This window comes from Pristiophorus japonicus, chromosome 4 (genome assembly GCF_044704955.1).
Source record: "Pristiophorus japonicus isolate sPriJap1 chromosome 4, sPriJap1.hap1, whole genome shotgun sequence".
Classification (NCBI taxonomy): domain Eukaryota; kingdom Metazoa; phylum Chordata; class Chondrichthyes; family Pristiophoridae; genus Pristiophorus; species Pristiophorus japonicus.
In genome coordinates this window covers 132,478,072-132,497,857 of record NC_091980.1, presented here as the reverse complement: position 1 = coordinate 132,497,857, position 19,786 = coordinate 132,478,072, and the positions used below count along the sequence as shown (strand labels likewise).

Below are 19,786 nucleotides of genomic sequence, written 5' to 3'. Positions count from 1 at the left end.
CAGGCATAAGCTGTGAGGGCAGAAGCCCAGAGAGAAACACCCAAGGCACAACAACAACCCTGTGAAAACCCCTTACAGAACATTGGCGACCACGAAGGGACATAAGCAAACAGGAGATGTTAATATAACAGATGAGGTGATAAGAGAGGAAACTAAAATGGAGGAGAGAATTTCCTCATACATTTTAGGCAAGGTGAACCTCACCAAACCTTGGGTGCAAGCCCTCACACGGGCAGAGCGCCCAGTGGATGCTGCTGCTCAGTGGACAGCAGGGAAGGACCACAACCACAGGGTGGAAAAGGCCATCTGGCTTATCTGCTTCACCCGCCAAGTCCGAAAGTTCGACCAGCGGGTGAAGGACTTGGAACTGAGTCTTCGGAAATCAGAGGAGCTCTCTGCTATCTGGGCTGTGGTTGGGGACAACCTGCTGGCCGAATTAGCTGGGGAGCAGCAAAGGAACCGGCAGTTGGAGGAGACCTTCTGAAATTGCTGGGACTATGTTCAGTGTCAGGTCACTGAGGCCAAGGATAGTGAAGGGTCCCTCTGGGAACAGAACTCTCGGTACACCCAGAAAATTTGGGAACTGGAGAATTAAAAGACGTACAGGCAGCCTATAAAGTGGCCAGTAGCAGTGAGTTTGCAGATCACGGTCCCTGCCAGGAGAGGATTAAAACTCTCACCCACGCTCTATCCCAGGCAAAGGGGATGGTCGCCCTGATAGGACCCGGAGGGTCCACAGGGGACAAAGGAGAGTATTGGGGGTAGAGGAGAATCCAAAGGCAAGAGGCGCCTGACCACCTCCTGAGGCACCGGTGGTTTGTCCGGTGAGGTACCGGAAGGGGCGGGGCACGCAGGTAGTAGCATACCCAGGGCTGGGGGCAGGACCAATGTGTCCCGTTTGGCAGCAGGGATGTGAGGCTCCAGCCGAGGGTCAGTTAAGGGCTGGATCAGGCGACCAGGCACTGTCTGGTGGGACAGCCGGAGGTAGAGGGACCAGCGCAGAAAGATCCTGAACAAGGACGGATGTGCCCGGTCAGGCAGCGCAAGTACGGTCCTCCACAGGCAGGTGGCCAAGGTCAGGGAGCGCTGGAGAGCGACTTTATTATTCCCCATGGAGTTCAATCACTCAGGGCCATGGTGGCCCATTTGGCCAAACTCACTCGCAGTGGGGACCCATCTATCCACTTCATGGAGGTGATGCAGGCAGGGGAAATTAATGGGTGCGACGAGGAAGAGACAGCCAAGCTGCTGCTCTTCTCTCTGGATAGCAAATTGTACCAGGCCCTACCGGCAGAATGCCGGAGGGGACAGCGTACATTTACTGAGGTCCAGAGGGCCGTCCTTGAGGCTATGGGCTTCGATGACGGCAGTCCTTTCGAACAGGTCAAAAGGACAAGGCAGCTCGCAGGGGAAACCCCCAGGTGTTTGCAGACAGGCTGTGGGTGGTATACCACACAGCCTGTGGGGAGCTCCTCGACCGGGCGAATCTTTCCATGGTACAGACTGGCCGCTGGCTGAGGATGCTGGTGGCAAACTGCTTGCCCCGGCTCAAGGCCAGGGCAGAACTGTGGTTCGATTCCTGGGACCCCAACCTCACCGAGGAAGCAGTGGTCAGGCAACTGGCACTGGTCCAATGGAATGGAGGAGGGGAGGAGGAGAAAACCTCCAAAGGTCGGGTAAATGAAGTAAAACCCAACCCGATTCCCAAAAGGGAATGGCACCAGGAGGGTGGCCGCTCGTCTGATAAGGAGGGAGTGTGCTACGGGTGCGTGAAAGCTGGGCATTTTAAAAGGGATTGCAGGAGCCCAGTAAAGAGATATGGGGGGAGAAGTTCTTTCGGAGCCGCCCAGAGTGGGGGAAGTGGAGCGAGCTCCTCACCATCCCTTGACGAGATAGTAGCTGCAGTGAGGACAGCACTGGAGGGGACTGGGAAGGTAGCCACGGCAACAGGCAGGGAAGCATCAGCAACCCTGCCAGTACAGAGGCCATGACTAGCCCAGACCCAGCCTGCATACCTGTGCCCACTAGAATACGACCCCTGGGGATGACCCTGGGTCAAGATGGAGGTTGAGGGTGTATTGGGTACCTACCTTTTGGACACTGGTGCTTCCAGCACGATAGTCCATTCGGAGGACCCCGCAACCTCACCTCTATCAAACGGGGTGCCGTATCAACTAGTTGGGTTCACAGGTAATGAGAAGGCTGGGTTTTTCTCAGTCCCGCTCGCAGTTCGTTTAGGAGCACTCCAAACATAATGGAAGTGCGTCCTGATGAACTGGGAGCAGGTGGGAAAAGGGATTTTGGGGGCTGATTTTATCATCGCTCGCCAGATCGTAGTAGACTTGAGGAATCACTGCCTATGGGGCACAGTGGGCACGGGAGCAGAGGGAGAAGTCATGGTTATTGATAAGAAACAGGGAAAAGGGACTCTGTGTACAATGAAGCCAAAAGGGGGTTACGACCTGGAGGTTCTGGTCGGTCACACCCCGGCCGAGTACCGGGCCTATGTGCAAGCAAATCTTGCAGCATTTGCCACCCATAAACACGACTGTGGGAGAGTCACAGGAGTGGAGGTTAGAATAGATGGGGATCCCATGTCCCGCCCACAAAAGCAGTATGGCTTTCCCCGAGAGGCAGAAGCAGACTTGGAGACAGCTTTAAGCTCGCTTGTCGAGCAGGGTGTTTTGAGACCCATAGCCACCCATGTCAACTCCCCGCTTTGGCCGGTTAGGAAACCGGATAATTCTTGGAGGGCTACGGTGGATTATAGGGTGCTCAATAAAAACATCCCAGCTTGTGCTCCCACAGTAGCGGCGGTTGCGGATCTGATAGGGGAAATCCCTGCATCCGCAACCACGTTCACAGTGTTGGACATATCCAACGGGTTCTGGTCTATCCCTGTACGGAGGGAAGACCAGTACAAGTTTGCCTTCACCTTCCGGGAACAGCAGCATACATGGAGCTGCCTCCCACAGGGCTTTCATAATAGTCCCAGCATCTTTCACCAATGCATGGCGAACTGCTTAAAAGGCTTCAGCCAGCCACACCAGCTGGTCCAGTATGTGGACGACCTGTTGTTGTTCACAGACAGCAGCGAGGAACACGGTCCACTGCTGGCCGAACTGCTGGTCTTACTGAAAGAAGGGGGTTTTAAAGTTAACCCCAAGAAAGCCCAGATAGGTCTAGGAAAGGTAAAATTCCTGGGCCTGACGATAAGGGCAGGAGAAAGGGCCATTGATGAGGCTAGAAGAAAGGCAGTGCAGGAACTCCCTGTCCCTAGGGATGTGTCAGGGGTAAGGTCTTTCTTGGGAATCACCGGCTACTGTAGGGACTTCATCGAGGACTATGCAGCCACTGCCACCCCTCTGCTCAGACTCCTACATAAGGGGGTTGAGTGGGAATGGGACAAGGGCTGTGAGGCAGAATTTGTCCGTCTTAAGAGAGACGTGCAGGTAGCACCAGCCCTAGGGGCAATTGATTTGTGGGAGGAATTCTTCCTGGAGGTGGCAACCAATGGCGACAGCTTAAGTGCAGTGTTGCTCCAGGGCGAAACGGTCAGCTGAGACCAGTGGTGTACTCCTCCAGGGTCCTCACGGAGGTAGAAAAGGGATACTCCAATTGTGAGAGGCATTTGCTTGCCACCCACTGGGCAGTAAAGAGAGCTCAGATCTTTACCGGAATATCCCCTATTACACTCCTCACCCATCATACCCCGACGCAGATGCTGTTGGACGGGAGGATTAAGGACGGGACAGTGAGCAGTGCTAGAATCACTCGCTGGACCCTCCTTCTCTCCCAAATGACTTTAAAGGTTAAGGGCCTCAGCGAACCCAGGCTCGCAGCAAATTTAATCTATCCAGGGCAGCCGCATCGATGCTCTGTGGAGGGAATATGGGACATTAACTTTGGATACACCCCACAGGCTGCGAGATCTACGTTGATGGCTCCAGTTCAGTGTCCGCGGGTACAAGACTCACGGGCTGCGGAGTTTGGGATCCCAAGGCAGGAATTGCCTTGGCTCTTAAACTCCCATGCACCCTGAGCGCCCAGCAGGCGGAACTCTCGGCGGTGATGTATGTGGTCACACACCCCGAGGAATTCCCTACCCCATACACGGTTTGCTCGGACAGCATGTTCACTTGCAATTCGTGTACAGAGTATCTGGCGATTTGGTCACGCCGGGGGTACACCTCTGCGGATGGGAAGCCCCTTGTGACCAAACCCCTGCTAGTAAAGATCGTGGCTGCAATGGGAGAAACCGGGGATGTATATATCCATAAGGTAAAGGCCCACTCCAAAACTGAGCCACGGGGGGAAGGTAACCAGCAGGCAGACCTGCTGGCAAGGGAAGGTGCTCGCACAGGTCGCCCATGGGACCCATATGAGGCAAGCAGGATAGCAGCAGCAAGAAGCAAGCCAGGGACACAAGGGAGCGTCGGGACGGCTGCGGCCCCGGACCTTAAAGTAGTCCAGATGCAGGATCCGATCCTGAAGGCTGCCTTGGCTGCTATCAAAAGGGGGGAAAAGGCGGAGGGCCCATACAGTGCTGTAGATATTGCTGTGCGGGAAGGCATGTTGTTTAAAGGGGACAAATGGGTAGTGCCGCCACAACACCGGAGGGAATTCCTTCAGCTGGCCCATGAGGGTCCAGGTGCGGGACACCCTGGGCCGGAATCTACCTGGCAACGGGTAGAAAAGGCAGGGTGGTGGCCAGACCTCCGGGAAGACGTCCGCAACTTCTGTGCGGGCTGTCTGGTTTGCGCTGCAAACAACCCAGACCCTCAGAAAAGGAAGGCGTCTATGGGACACGTCAGGCGGGTAGAGGGACCATGGCAGTCGATCCAGATCGACTACATCGGACCCCTACCGGCCGCCCAGGGAGGTTATAAATACTGCATCGTCCTGGTGGATGTGTTTTCCAAGTGGGTGGAAGCCTTCCCTTGCCGAACAGCTACCGCCGTGGGGACTGCAAAAATCCTGGTGAGGGAGGTGTTCTCTCGGTGGGGTCTACCTCAAATCGTGGAGTCCGACTGGGGAAGCCACTTCACCGGCCAGGTGATGCAGGCCACCCTAAAGGTGCTGGGGATAAGAGCCAAATGGCATGTCGCCTACAACCCTCAGTCCTTAGGCCCCGTAGAACACCTGAACCGGACCCTAAAGGAAAGGCTGCACAAAGAGACGGGAGACTCACCGAACAAGTGGGTGGAGGTCTTACCGTTGGTCCTCATGGTAATCCGGGCCAGTCAGTCAAAGAGCACAGGGTACTCACCCCATGAGCTGATGACTGGCCGGATAATGAGAATCCCAGTGCATGTGTTGGCGCCGATTCTCACCGAAGGGCAGCTCCGAGTTGTTAACCGGGACCGGTTTGTCAGGAACCTGTTTGAACACCTCAAACAGATTCACTGGCAGGCTGCTAGTAACATGGGCAGACAGCATCAGAGTAACCGATTGCTGCTAGAACCCAGCAAACACCACGAATGGGAGATAAGGGACAAGGTCATGGTGAGGAACTATGTTTGGGTCGGGGTTTTTGAAGCATTATATATGGGACCATACAGCATAGTTGACAAGGCTAGCCCTATGGTCTATACGGTTCGACTGTCTCGCCGGGTGAAGTGGTATCACATTAATCAGTGTAAATTGTTTGACCCCAAAAGAGGTAAAAAACAGAGGGGACGAGCAAGGGAAGGGAATCAGGCACTGGGGGAAGAACAGGCCCCGGTGGATTTGGAGGCTCTGGAGGAGGCAGCGGGCCCCGAAGCTCTACAGCCAGGGCTGGTTCACTGCTCCTGAAAGGCTATCCCACCACTGGGTAGAGGTTCCCAGCCCACTAACAGAAGTAGGGAGAAAGGCTCTACCATTAGCAAGGTTCAAGGGGAAGCTGAACCTCCCATGGTGGATCAGCTGGGGCTAGCCCAAGAGGTAGAGGAGATGGCACTGCAGCCCATAACGTGGGACTCTGCACCGACAGTAAGGAGGAGTAACAGAGTGCCACAGCCCAGGGCGCCATGGTCCCCTGTTTACTTAGCCTCCCGCCCCAGACTGATACGGCGAAAGACAACAGGGAGGGTGCTCTGTTGCGCTAGCAAGGGTCTCCCACCGATTATCCGGGGCTCGGGAGGGCCTTGGAGGGCAGCACAAGACTCATTCAGGGGGACTATACGAGCCCCTCAGCGGAGGGCATCCTGGTCCCCAGGGTACGGTCAGCCGAGTGGTTGACGACGCCTGTACAGTGACAGGATATAGCCTGGCCACCCGGGGACAGGTGGTGGTGTGTATATTTTCCCTTCCTGTTTTGTTACTTTGTGTTGTGAGTATATGTGTTTAGATAAGGCAGTGACGGTTGGGTACAGCATTTTTGTGTTTGGAACATGTTAAGTGGGCCGAGCCTGGAGAGGTCTCTCAAGGCAAGGCCATGTTCTTCTTGCCTTTCAGATGTCAACACCTCCCTACTGGACGTTAGTGATGCTGGTATCGCTAAGGATCTGCACCGGGCACCGAGGAGACACCGAGGACTCCCTAGTTTTCGGATGCTCCGGGGGCAGAGCACCGACAGTGACCACAGGAGGAGGGACTCAGGCAGCGGATGGCCGGGTCACCTAATCCCACGAGGGGAAATGGCCTGGGTGGTTGGGATCGAACTCCACCAAGTACTCCAACCATAAGGACTTTACCTACGGAGAGGCCTCCATCGCCTGCCCGGAGATCACTGTGGCCACTTCCAGAGTGAGAGTGACAGAAGGCAGGAAGGTATGCCTAACTTGCCAAGGGGACATACCTCTGGGACGGTGGTGGTGCTCAGAAAGCTCAAGAGGGACATGGGAGACCGACACTCAGACTGGGAACGTCTGGATAATGATACCTACCGAACCATCATGGGGTCATCTGGCGGGGTAACGGTGTGTTGGGCGTACGACCAAGGAATTTATTTGTGTATGTGGGGATCCACTCGCGTGTGTTCAGAGGGGGTCTCCATTGCTTTCTATAGGTGGTGGCAGGATGTCGGGGATGGGGTGGTATGGGATCGCAGCGGGAAGGCGTGTGTGATCCCCAATCCCCGGGTAGCAGTAAACGCTACCGAACTTGTAGTTCGGGAAAGAAAACCCCCACCCACGGCCAAGCCCACCGTCCCACACGAGTGCCCGACAACAACCAGGGGGCCGGGGAATGGTTTAGTGTTGGTCCCTACCGAGAAACTATTTTATCAGTGGGTACACTACGCAGTGGCATCAGTGGTGTTAAATCTGACAGAAGTCCGCCTACCTACGTGGTGTCCCTGGGAAACCGAGCTGTTATACCAGGCTCTGCTGCGGGAGATGTTCCGGAAGTTCTATGAACTGGACTTCGGGGATGTCAAAGTGACAGACTTGTATAAACAGTGGGATAGGGCCGAACTGGGCAGGCAGAGGCGTGGCACTTTAAATGACATTCTTACGGGGTTTAACACCGGGGTGTCTGCCATAAACAGTTTGGATAACATGCAGCTGGCCCTCCAGATAAATGGGTTAAACAATCAGCTGTGCAAAGTCCTGGGATACGAGAATACCGAAGTGGGATCCGCGCTCCACGAAGAGGTGGCAATGACAGTTCACTTAAAGGAGATTATCTCTCAATTGTAGGCGCAGGCCAGGGCTGTAAACGCCTTGATTCGGGAGGATAGAAACGCCTCCGATCAAGCCGCCCAAAATGAGGTGTGCGTGCTCTATGGGGCCTGGTTGCTGGGAGAGGGACGGAGTAATCTCGAGGATCTGAGACAGGGATAGGTCCCCTCCTGGATCAGCAACCAGCACTTAGCAGCACTGCACCCTTATGATAATGTTTTGAGTCCTTGCCAACTTCGTGTAGCGTCAGAAGCCTACCCGGTACCAGTGGACTGTGGAAAGTCAAACCATACCACCATGGGTGTGGTGGTCAGGATGCCCGTGATGGGGGCGTCCCCACGACCAGCACCCCTGTACCGAGTGGAGAATGTGGGAGTCATTCGTGGAGGGGTGCTTGTTCGATTCCAAGAGGTCCCACCTTATGTCACAATGTGGGAGCACACTGTGACAGGTACAGACTTCTCGGGTTGTCGGAGCAGGGAAGCACAGGTAATCCTGTGCCCCCAGCACTTGAACGCTTTTGCAAGGCCACAATGCGGGTTCAGCACTACTGGGGCAGAGCCTATCAATTGCACAATGGAGGTAATGGCCCCTAACCACATGCCTCCACAGGTAGCATATGTAGGTGGTGGGACATATTGTGTCACCACAAGTGCCCAACGGTATGAACACGGACCGGGAAGGTGGTGTCCAATACTGTACAGCAGCTTTTGCTTTAAACCCAGGGCAGAGGTTCAAGTGGCACATACCAGAATCACACCCATCCCTGAACCTTCCACGATTCACCTCACGGTACAAAACAACCTCAGCCATCTACAACAGTATGTCGCTCAGTTTGGCTATCCCATTGCCCCACTACCTGAGAAACTTACAGCCCTCCTCCAGGCAGTGGATTTGTCTCAAAAACATTTTTACACCATGGAGCAGAAAACTGAAATTCTAGCAGGGGAGATTGCCCAGATTAAACCCCCAGCTTGGTGGGATTTGGGAATACGGGCAGACATACCTGCATGGATCCGGGTGCGATCGCATGCTTTAGTAATCGGCCAACTCCTGATTGTAGCTTATCTGCTAGATACAAGCTGAAAGCTCAGGAGAAAAAGAAAAAGAATGCAGATCCTCAGGCTTCTACACAGCCAGGAGAGCCGTTGCTAAACACTCAAGGTGTGCAAACAAAGCTTGACCGCGACATTTAGGCGGTTTTGTTATTTCCAGGGATGACTGCGTTTTTCATACATGACTCCTGGGGAGTTTGAAGGGCAGGTTTCTTTGTTTTACGTTTGAGACTAAAATGAGACTCAATGTACAATTACTGCTGTAACCTTAAGTACATATATGGATGTTGCTGTCGTGTATTGTAACCTGTTGGATTTCTGTGTTTAGTACCGCGTTAAAAAGAATTACGATATATATCGACGGGATCAGTTTAGAGTTAAACTGGGGAAAGTTGGGCAATGTGGGAGACCGAGGGTTTTCTCACCACCCTGAACTTTGACACACTCGAGTGGTGTCTGACTGTGTCAGATGGGGGATTATGTAGGGGAGGACGAAAACCCCCTCATTTTACCCAGAAGGAAAAGGGCTGTGGGATCAGTCTGTGCTGTGAATTGAAACCGATGGAAGGAAAACTTTGGGACACAAATGAATGGAGACCCCCCCCCCCAGTGTTTGGACTCATAGGAAAGGGAATTTAATTTGGAACTATCTACCAGAAAGTTTGAAATCCTAAAATGCACATGGAAGAAACTACGAACTTTCATCGAATTTGGGATTTTTTAAAAGGTGTATGTTGGGTCTGCAAGAAAAGGGGTGGAGTCAATATCAAAAGGGCCAGTTTGGACATTGGAACTAATCAAATTGTCTGGGAACTGTATACCCTCGAAACTCGCCCCTTGAAAACATTAGCATTTAAATAATGCCACATACATATTCCAACACCTTTTTCATCAGGCATAGAAATATCTGGCTCAGGTCAGACTAGCACAATGGCTACAGGACGCCAATGCAATCAACACCCACTCAAACCTTGAGTAGGTTAAGATCAGTGGAAAAAAAAAACTAAAAATCTAAAACTGCTGCATTTTTCAAAATCAAAAAGTCCACCAATGAGAAGAATCGACTTCAGCAGGAGAGGCGGACTGAATAATCTGGCTATAAAAAAGGGGTTTCTGACGTAGTGAAAAAAGAAGTGATGATTTTTCCTGCCCTCGTCATCCAACAACCACAACCACAAGCCTCTCGACACTGAAGGAAATCCAGTTTTCGAAGACACCGAAGATAGAAGAAACAAACCACCAGACTGCGGAAGGCACAGTAGTGAGTTTAACCTCTGGTCCCCAGAATTCCCAACTCAGTTAGGCCAGGAAAGGTGGGAGGTTGGGCATTGTACTGCTAAACTAGTGTAAAGATTTTCATTGGGTCCGTTTTAGTGGGATTTAGGGGGATTGTTTTGTTGGTGTATTGCTGTTTGTTGAGTTACACCTTGTCAAATAAATTGGAAGCCTAAAGTTCCTCTTGGAATCACCTTGTCTCAGTTCTATTGTATTACATCTCCTGATCGTGAGTCTTATGTCAGAACCATGTAAGGGAAGCTAGGAGCGCCTCGAAAACACTCAACTGTGTGTCACAGGCTAGGGAAGAAGGTGTTAGGAGTGTTTGACACTCACAGGTGCCTCACAAGCTTGGCATAAGCTGTGGGGACGCACGAGTCTTAAAACCCCCTTCATAAGCTGTGGACACAGTCTCTCCAGGGGTGCTCTTGCAGCACTCAGGGTACCTCACAGGCCAGGCATAAGCTGTGAGGGCAGAAGCCCAGAGAGAGACACCCAAGGCACAACAACCCTGTGAAAACCCCTTACACGATGCTGGAACAAAAGCGGTAAATGCTGGAAATCTCAGCGGGTCGGCACGGGAAAAATCAGCACGGGTTAGCTTCAGAGTAAACTGTAGAACAACACGTTACCCTGGAAACCCAAATGCTTGTGCATGCGCAGAACAGGGCCTCAGTTTTGAGGCGCTATCAATAAGCTCCACCCACAGAAGCTAAGGCCTTTCTGCGCGGCGCCAAATTCAAATTGAAAAATGGCGACACTTCGGATTTTTTTTGGAGCTGCTTCGGCTTAAAAAATTGGTCGTTAATCTTAAATAGCACTAAAAAAAGGCAATTGAAAGTTAGGACAATTGGGATCCTCATTGAGTTGTCAGCCAATGATGCTCATTCTTCAAAAATCTGACTGGCTCTGGGAGTCCATCCCCCTCCTCCCTTAAGTTCATTGGTGCTCTGAGAGGCTGCAATTTCTGATTGGGTAATGAGGACCGTCACTCATTATCGAGGCTGCCACACCCTGGATTATCCCTCAGTATAAATACAGGAGTTTAAGGTTGGCTAAATCTCAGTTTGTTGTTACAAGGTTAGATTTGTGAAAAACTATCAAGATGGCTTCTCAAGTGTGTCAGAACTACCACCAGGACTGTGAGGATGCTGTCAACAAGCAGATCAACATGGAGCTCTATTCCTCCTATGTTTATCTCTCCATGGTGAGTTTTGTGTTTTAGACCACTTCACAATGGCGACTATATAATCTGAGTTTACTAAATTCTGTGCTGTATCCAGACCACCTATTCTGAGTATCTTGAATCTTAATAACTCACTTTCTTGTGCTCCTTTGAGCTTATTGTTGAAGTTTATTTGGAATACATTCTGTGCTCAATGCATGGAACTCAGAATTTGTATCCTCATTCTAAATCACTCCATGGACTTTCTCAGAGTCTATAATAAAATTAAAGCTAGACCATTTGGGTGATATGTTGGGAAGTATTCTTTCCTGCAAGGGTGGTGCCAATCTGGAACACTTTTTCTCCCCCGCTCCCACCACTGAAAAATCAAGGCTTTGATGCTGGGCTGTGGCTTTTCATTGGGTAAGGATATCAAAACATTGTTTCGTTGCCCATGCACATACAAGTTTGTGAGACTTTTGAACCCTTGAAAGAAAGTAAAATTTGAATTTATGTAATGTACACATGGTTATGGGTCTGCTATGCCATACCAAACTACTTCTCCCTTTTTAAAAAAAAATGTCTCCATAGTCCTTCTACTTTGACCGGGATGATGTTGCCCTGCGTCACTTTGCTGAGTTCTTCAAGGAGCAGTCGCATGAGGAATGTGAACATGCTGAGAAACTGATGAAATTCCAGAATCGTCGTGGAGGACGGATCATCTTGACGGATATCAAGGTTGGATTCAATAAAGGAGTGGCCTTCTGTCTAGCTCCCCTTAGACTGATTGTTCCCAGTACATTCTGAAGCAAATGGTTCCAATTTACAACACTGGCCATTTGGCCAAACTGGTCTTTGCTGGTGTTTATACTCCAGCGAGCCTCCTCCCACCTTGCTTCATCTCTCCCTCTCAGCATATCATTCTATTCCTTTCTCCCCATGCACTTGCCTAGCGTCCCCTTAAACACATCTATGCTATTTGCCTCATCAATATGACTCCAGTGGTTGTGAATGCATAATGGCAATTTTATATTCACACATGGGTTCATGGTAAAAGTAGACTTGATTGAACCCCTAATTTCCTTCAATACTTTTTAATGTTTGTTTAATCCATTGTAAGTGCATTGTTGGAATTTTCTTTCTTTCCAGAAACCTGAGCAGGATGAGTGGAACAATGGTCTGGAGGTGATGCAGAGAGCTCTGCAGATGGAGAAGAATGTGAACCACAGTCTGCTGGATCTGCACAAACTCTCCTCTGGGAGCACTGACCCTCATGTAAGTTGTTAATTTAATGTGGGCTTTTGGCTAAGTTGGTGGTTTTGGCACCTTGCTGTTGTAGGGGCTAATTAAAAGATCTCCATGCCAAATAGCTTTGAGTTGGTGTCTCCCTATGCATTTTTTGTGTGGGAAGGGATGGGGAAAGATGGCTTACTTTGGTTAGTGACTAGTAAATGTGTCCCTGTGATCCCAGGATCTGAGCACCTAATGCAGTAATTGCATCACTTCTATGTGCTCCAGTTCAAAAGATTAAAATCCAAATTCTCAAGCGGAAGCTGACATTCCTTGATATCTGCTGCTGGACATAACTAGTTTCCCTCTTTCAGTTGTGTGACTTTCTGGAGACCCACTACTTGGATGAACAAGTGAAGATGATCAAGAAGCTTGGAGATCACATCACCAACCTGAAGAGACTGGGAGCCCCTGAGAATGGCCTGGGAGAGTACCTTTTCGACAAGCTCACGCTGGGGGAGAGTGACTGAATTGACTGGATCAAGCTTATTGTGTTTAGTACTTGTATTTATATAATACGGATCCCTGTCCTGTAGGGAATGATGGCTTCTGACTTTGTACAAAGAGCTGTGAGACCTGGGCTCTTGATGTGAAATGTAACATAACTGTAAATAAACTCTTCAATATTGAACTGGGTTTTGTCTCCTTTGTATATTTGAGAGGTTGCTTATTTTTCAATTAAAATAATGTGGTTTACTTCAAACCACAATTAGATGGAGCTGTGCAACAGTTATAGGATTTATTCCTATGAAATTTGTTTTTCCTCCAGTGTAATGTCAATTGTAAGACACATGTTGCAAGGTCTAAAATTTACATTTAGACCATTAACAGCCACATGAGATATTGACTGAGGGTCAAAGCATAGTCAGAGGTACAGTTTATGGAGAGTCTTAAATGGGTTTAGAGGGAATGTGGGAACTAGACAGCTGAATTAAAAATACCTGTTCCCACTCGTGAACATTCTCAGTCCTTACATAAATGACAACTCCATACAACAAAATGCAAGTTGCTGTAATGTGTGTTACACAAGGAATGTTTCCCAGTATATTGAGTTTCACCTCCTCAGATAGTGAAGAAAAACTCCTGGGTTTACTTCCTATTTAATAATTGCACTGAATCTGGAATTAGCAGGTTCAATTCAGTAGCTGCTGCAGATTCTGTTCAGTTATTATTGCGGGTTGTTCAGTAACAAAACTCACCACGGCTGCTGTAGACTTTCCGTTAAGCTTTGTATGCAGAGCAACAACTGTACAGACCAGCAATATCTGAGTGCATTGAACCCCGGGGACTACAATTGGGTGAGGAGGGAAAGCAACAGGTGACATCAGCTTGCTGTCACAGCTTCAGTGGATACCCAAATGTGGTGGTTCTGGGACAGATTCATGTCTGCTCAATCTTACCTCATGGCTGAATAACTTGCCAACATCACCTTGGCTCGCATGAATAAGTAATTAGGTAAGGTATTGAAGGAATACCTGTGCAACTGTACTCCAACACATCTCCTTCTGGAAGGAATGTATGTATTTCATTAAAGGCCCAAGCCGTGAAACACACACCTCTCGAAAAACATTTCTCACCCCAGGCCCCCAATGCCGAATACCTCAATTCATCAACCCAATGTATCCATTTGTATTTAGACTCATTGTGCATTTCATATCAAATAGCAGTTAATCTGTCCAAATCCACAGGGCTCTCCATTTCTCTCCTTCACCCCTATGAATGAATTCAAATGTAAATGCTACAGCTGTAGTAATCCAGTGTTTAAAAGTTAGTTTTAGGGATTTAGCTGAAAACTGTATTTGTTGCAATTAAAGTGCCATCAGCCATTCCACGTTAATGTCTTTGCAACTCTCAAAGGCACTTTTTGGGTATCTATGTTACAATATTTCATATATTGATGAGCGACAATTCCACGAGTCGGCCTGATGGGTTTGGCAACTTTCTGTTTCTGGCAAAGTCTCAAGCTCACTCGATTTGAAAAACTTCACAGGTGCCCGTGTTTTAAGAAATACATCGAATTCACAGCACAGAAAAAGACCATTCAGGCCCAACTGGTCCATGCTGTGGTTTATGCTCCATGTGAGCCTCCTCACTCCCCACTTCATCTAGACCTATCAGCATATCCTTCTATTCCTTTATCCCTCATGTGTTTATCTAGCCTCCCCTTAAATGCATCTGTGCTCTTTGCATTCAGAGTTATTACTGTGGGCAGCTCAGTAACGAATGTACCACTGCTGCTATAGACTTCCTGTTGAGCTGTGTGGGCAAAGAAGCAAGTAACTGCCATACAGACCAGTAATGTCTGAGCTCAAGACCAGCATTTATTGCCCATCTCTAATTGCCCTTGAAGGTGAACAGCCTTGTAGCCCTGAATGCCTTGCTGGGCCATTTCAGAGGGCAGTTGATAGTCAGCCAATTTGCTGTGGGCTTGGAGTCACATATAGGCCAGACTGGGTAAGGACGGCAGATTTATTTCCCTAAAGGAAATTAGAGAATCACATGGGTTTTTATGATAATCTACTAGTGCCATGATCACCTGTAGTAGCTTTTTATTCCAGATTTATTTCATTAATTAACTGAATTTAAATTCTGCAGAACCTGTGGTGGGATTTTGCCTCTGTATCAGTAGTCCAGGCCTCTGCATTACTTATCCAGTAACATAACCACTATTCTATCATACCCCACGTAGAATACACGATTGGGCTAGGTTCTGGGATGCCTCCCACCCCACATCATGGTTGACTAACCTGTGAACACTCACTGACTAGGCTCCTACATGAATAAGGAATTGGGCAAGGAATACGTGTGAGACTGTACTCCAACAAAGTATAATCCTCCTGGAATGAGTAAATGTATTTCACTAAATGCATAAAGGTTATTTATGCATTGAGTGAATAATGCATCATTCACAAAATGAGTTAAATTGTCAAGTCAAATAGATACTTCTCCTGAAACTTTCACACCCCCCATTCTCCGCCCCGCCATGTCTGTTCCATCAATTTATAAATCCAATACTAGCAGCTCCTTCATAAATATATCCATTTGTATTTTGTCCAATTGTACATTTCATACCAAATAGCAATCATCCTTTCCAATCCGACTGGATATCTCTTTGTCCCCTTCTTGTCCATGAATGGATTCAAATGTTGTTGATGCCGAAGCTCCAATAATCCAGTGTTTACAAGTTGATTTCAGAACTTTGCTGAGAACTGCACTGTGCAATTAAATTGTCTCCTTTAGTCTTTCCATGTTAATGTCTTTTTAATTATTTCCAGGCTGTGGATGTCGCTGGCAAGGATGGCATTTATTGCCCATCCCTAATTTCACTTGACAAGATGGTAGTGAGCTGCCTTCTTGAGCTGCTGCAGTGCTTGTGATGAAGGTACTCCCACAATGCTGTTATAGAGGGAGATCCATGAAATTGACCCATTGCCAAAGAAGGAATGGCGATATATTTCCAAGTGAGGGAAATTGCAAGTGATGGTGTTCCTATGTGCCTGCTGCCCTTGTCCTTCTAGTTGGTGGAGGTCACGGGTTGGCAAATGCTGCCAAAGAAGCCTTGGTGAGTTGTAGCAGTGAATTTTGTAGATGGTACACACTGCAGCCATGGTGAAGGCAATGAATATTGAAGTTGGTGGATGGGGTGCCAATCAAATGAGCTGCTTTGTTCTGGATGTGTTGAGCTTCTCGAGGGTTGTTGGAGCTGCACTCGTCCAAGCAAGTGCAGATTATTCCATCACACTCCTGACTTGCGCCTTGTAGATGGTGGAAAGACTTTGGGGAGTCAGGAGATGTGACACTCGCTGCAGAATACCCGGCCTCTGACCCGTTCTTGTTACCACAGTATTTATGAGAGTCGTCCATTTATGTTTCTGTTCAATGGTGACCTCCAGGTATTAATAGTAGGAGATTCAGCAATGGTAATGCTGTTGAAAGCAAGGGCAGGTGCTTAGACTCTCGCTTGTTGGAGATAGTCATTGCCTGGCACTTGTGTGGTGCAAATGTTACTTGCCACGTATCAGCCCAAGCCTGAATGTTGTCCAGGTCTTGCTGAATGCTTCATATTCTGAGGAGTTGCAAATGGAACTGAACACTGATCAGTGAACATTCCCACTTCTGACCTTATGATGGAGGGAAGTTTATTAATGAAGCATCTGAAGATGATTGGGCCTAGGACACTGTTCTGAGGATCTCCTGCAGCGATATCCTGTGGCTGAGATGATTGACCTCCAAAAACCACAACCATCTTCCTTTGTGATCGGTATGTCTCCAGCCGGGGAGAGGTTCCTCCTTGATTCCCATTGACTTCAATTTTATCCGGGCTTCATGATGCCACACTCAGTCAAATGCTGCCTTGATGTCAAAGGTAGTCACTCTCACCTCATCTCTGGAATTCAGCTCTTTTGTCCATGTTTGGACCAAGGCTGTAATGAGGTCTGTAGCCGAGTGGTCCTGGCCGAACCCAAACTGAACATCTGTGAACAGATTATTGGTGAGTAAGTGGTATTTGATAACACTGTCGATGACACCTTCCATCACTTTGCTGATGTTTGAGAGTAGATGATGGGGCAGTAATTGGCTGGATTTGATTTGTCCTCTTTTTTTGTGGGCAGGACATACCTGAGCAGTTTTCCATGTTGTCGTTAGTTGCCAATGTTGGAGCTGTACTGGAACAGCTTGACTAGAATTGCAGTTAGTTCTGGAGCACAAGTCTTCAGCACGACAGCCGGGATGTTGTTGGGGCCCATACACTTTGCTGTATCCAGTGTGCTCAGCTTGATATCATGTCAAGTGAATTGAATTGGCTGAAGACTGGCTTCTGTGATGGTGGGGACCTCAGGAGAAAGTTGAGATGGATCATACATGAGGCACTTCCTGCAGAAGATGGTTGCAAATGACTCAGCCTTGTCTTTTGCACTCACTTGCTGGGCTCTGCCATCATTGAGGATGGGGATATTCATGGAGCCTCTTCTTCCCATTAGTGCTTTAATGATCTACCACTATTCACAACTGTATGTGGCAGGACTGCAGAGCTTTGATCTGACCCATTGATTGTGGGATCGCTTAACTTTGCCAATCAACAAAAATGTTTCCAATGGCTGAAGGGTCAATAATCAGAGGGCACGGAATTAATGTGATTCGCAAAGGAACCAGAGGCGACATGAAGAAAAACTTGTTAACTCAATGAGCGATTAGGATTTAGAATCACTGTCTGATAGGATGGTGGAAACAGATTCAATAGTAGCCTTCAAAAGGGAAATAGTTAAATACATGAAGGAGAAATAATTGCAGGGTTTATGGGGAAAGAACTGGACTAACTGGATTGCTCATTGAACAAGCCGGCACAGACTCGATGGGTCGAATGGCCTCCTTCTGTGCTTTATTATTCTGTGATTCTCTGAAGACCAGCACTGTGCACAGGACTCCAAGTGTTATCTAGCCAAGGTTCTATACAAATTTAACATGCTGCACAGGGATGTGGTTCAGCTGCAGGTATTCCTCGCTCTGAGCTCAGAACTGCGCTAATGGTTAACTGGTTACGAACGCATCACAAAATATATCAGGTCAATGTTCACCTCACTCCATGCAATAACATAAGAACATAATTAGGAGCAGGAGCATGTCCAATGGCACCTTGAGCCTGCTCCAACATTCAATATGGTCATGGTTGATCGTCAACTGCACTTTCCCGCCCTATCTCCATATCCTTTGATTCCCTGTGCTGATACCTACTGACTCAGGGACAAGGGTGTTAGCAACTGAGCCAAGGTTGATCAAATCTTACATTTATATGTTGCCTTTTGTTCAGGACAGCCCAAAGCACTTCATAGCTGATGAAGTTCTTTTGAAGTTCAGTCTCAGTTTTGTAGCAGCCAATTTGCACACAAAGATCCCCCATCAGTCTGTTTACAATGGGGAGATCTGGATTTGGATGAATGTACACAGGTGGATTTGTAACACTGCTCCAACTAAAAGACACAGTTAGCATCACTCAAAATAAATGCAAAGTCATATGTGTATGGAGGCTCAGATTGTAATTCCCCTTCCAAATGTATTCATTCACAATACAGGGAGGGACAAGCAATGAAGGGCCGCAGCAACTGAGGGATGTGCCCACAGTCAGTCAGTGGAGAGTCAGGTTGTGGATATCACCACCAGTTTAAACATACCTCATGGAAATTAGTGTGAAACCTAAATTTGAGGTGGTTCTGGTTTGTAGATTTTCAAAGTTTCTAAAAATCAAAATTATTCATGTCCTGTTCAGAGATGCAGCCTGGATTTTAGCCTGCTGTCCATGGCCAGATTTGGCACACTCACCTCAAGGTGGTCCACCTCTCCCTCTCCACGGTCAAATATTATTATTTGAAGCTCATCATGGATCAGAACAAATCCAAACCATCTTTCTCCAGTCTTCATCGCCTCCTCTGACATCACTTGCACCCACCATTTTCTCTTGACACTCAGTGTGAGCTCATAGACTGCTTTGAGTATGCAGGTACAGCAGGCGGTGAAGAAAGCAAATGGCATGTTGGCCTTCATAGCTAGGGGATTTAAGTTTTGGAGCAGGGAGGGCTTACTGCAGTTGTACAGGGTCTTGGTGAGCCTCACCTGGAATATTATGTTCAGTTTTGTTCTCCTAATCTGTGTAAGGACATCCTTGCTATTGAGGGAGTGCAGCGAAGGTTCACCAGACTGATTCCCGGAATGGCAGCACTGACATATGAGGAGAGACTGGATCGACTGGGCCTGTATTCACTGGAGTTTAGAAGAATGAGAGGGGATCTCATCGAAACATATATAATTCTGACGGGACTGGACAGGTTAGATGAAGGAAGAATGTTCCCGATGTAGGGGAAGTCCAAAACCAGGGGTCCAGTCAAAGGATAAGAGGTTAGCCATTTAGGATCGAGATGAGGAGAAACTTCTTCACTCAGGGAGTTGTGAATCTGTGGAATTTTCTACCGCAGAGAGTTGTTGATGCCAGTTCATTAGATATATTCAAGAGATATGGTCCTTATGGCTAAAGGGATCAAGGGTGTATTGAGAGAAAGCAGGAAAGGGGTACTGAGGTGAATGTTCAGCCATGATTTTATTGAATGGTGATGCAGGCTCGATGGGCCGAATGGCCTACTCCTGCACCTATTTTCTATGTTTCTATCTTTACCCCTACATAGACAGCGCAGCTGTTTCCGCCTCATATTCTGCCACATAGGATAATGAGGCCAAAACAAGGAAAGAGAAAATATCCAAGAAAGTCGGGTATGTACGCTTCATGTCTCTTACACTCGGGATGTCTAACCTCCCAATGTCCCATGGTTCAATGAGTGTTAGCATTCTAGAATATGGTGTCACAATAGGTCAATGTTGTTATGTATGGAGAAAGAGTCAGACTGAAC

At 48.3% G+C, this 19,786-nt stretch overlaps 1 protein-coding gene across 1 annotated transcript; it reads left to right on the top strand.

The window, feature by feature from the left end:
* Positions 1-11,039: 11,039 nt before the first annotated feature.
* LOC139262657 (ferritin, higher subunit-like) lies at positions 11,040-12,859 on the top strand. The gene is made up of 4 exons (XM_070877808.1): positions 11,040-11,141; positions 11,691-11,837; positions 12,249-12,374; positions 12,704-12,859. Exons 1-4 carry the CDS (start codon positions 11,040-11,042, stop codon positions 12,857-12,859), a joined length of 531 nt encoding a protein of 176 aa, XP_070733909.1.
* Positions 12,860-19,786: the final 6,927 nt, after the last annotated feature.

Excerpts from the sequence above, each read along its gene's own strand:
- LOC139262657 (XM_070877808.1), top strand. The coding sequence starts at position 11,040 with ATGGCTTCTCAAGTGTGTCAGAACTACCACCAGGACTGTGAGGATGCT. Across the intron at positions 11,142-11,690 it reads CCTATGTTTATCTCTCCATG|TCCTTCTACTTTGACCGGGA; the intron begins GTGAGTTTTGTG and ends ATGTCTCCATAG. Across the intron at positions 11,838-12,248 it reads TCATCTTGACGGATATCAAG|AAACCTGAGCAGGATGAGTG; the intron begins GTTGGATTCAAT and ends CTTTCTTTCCAG.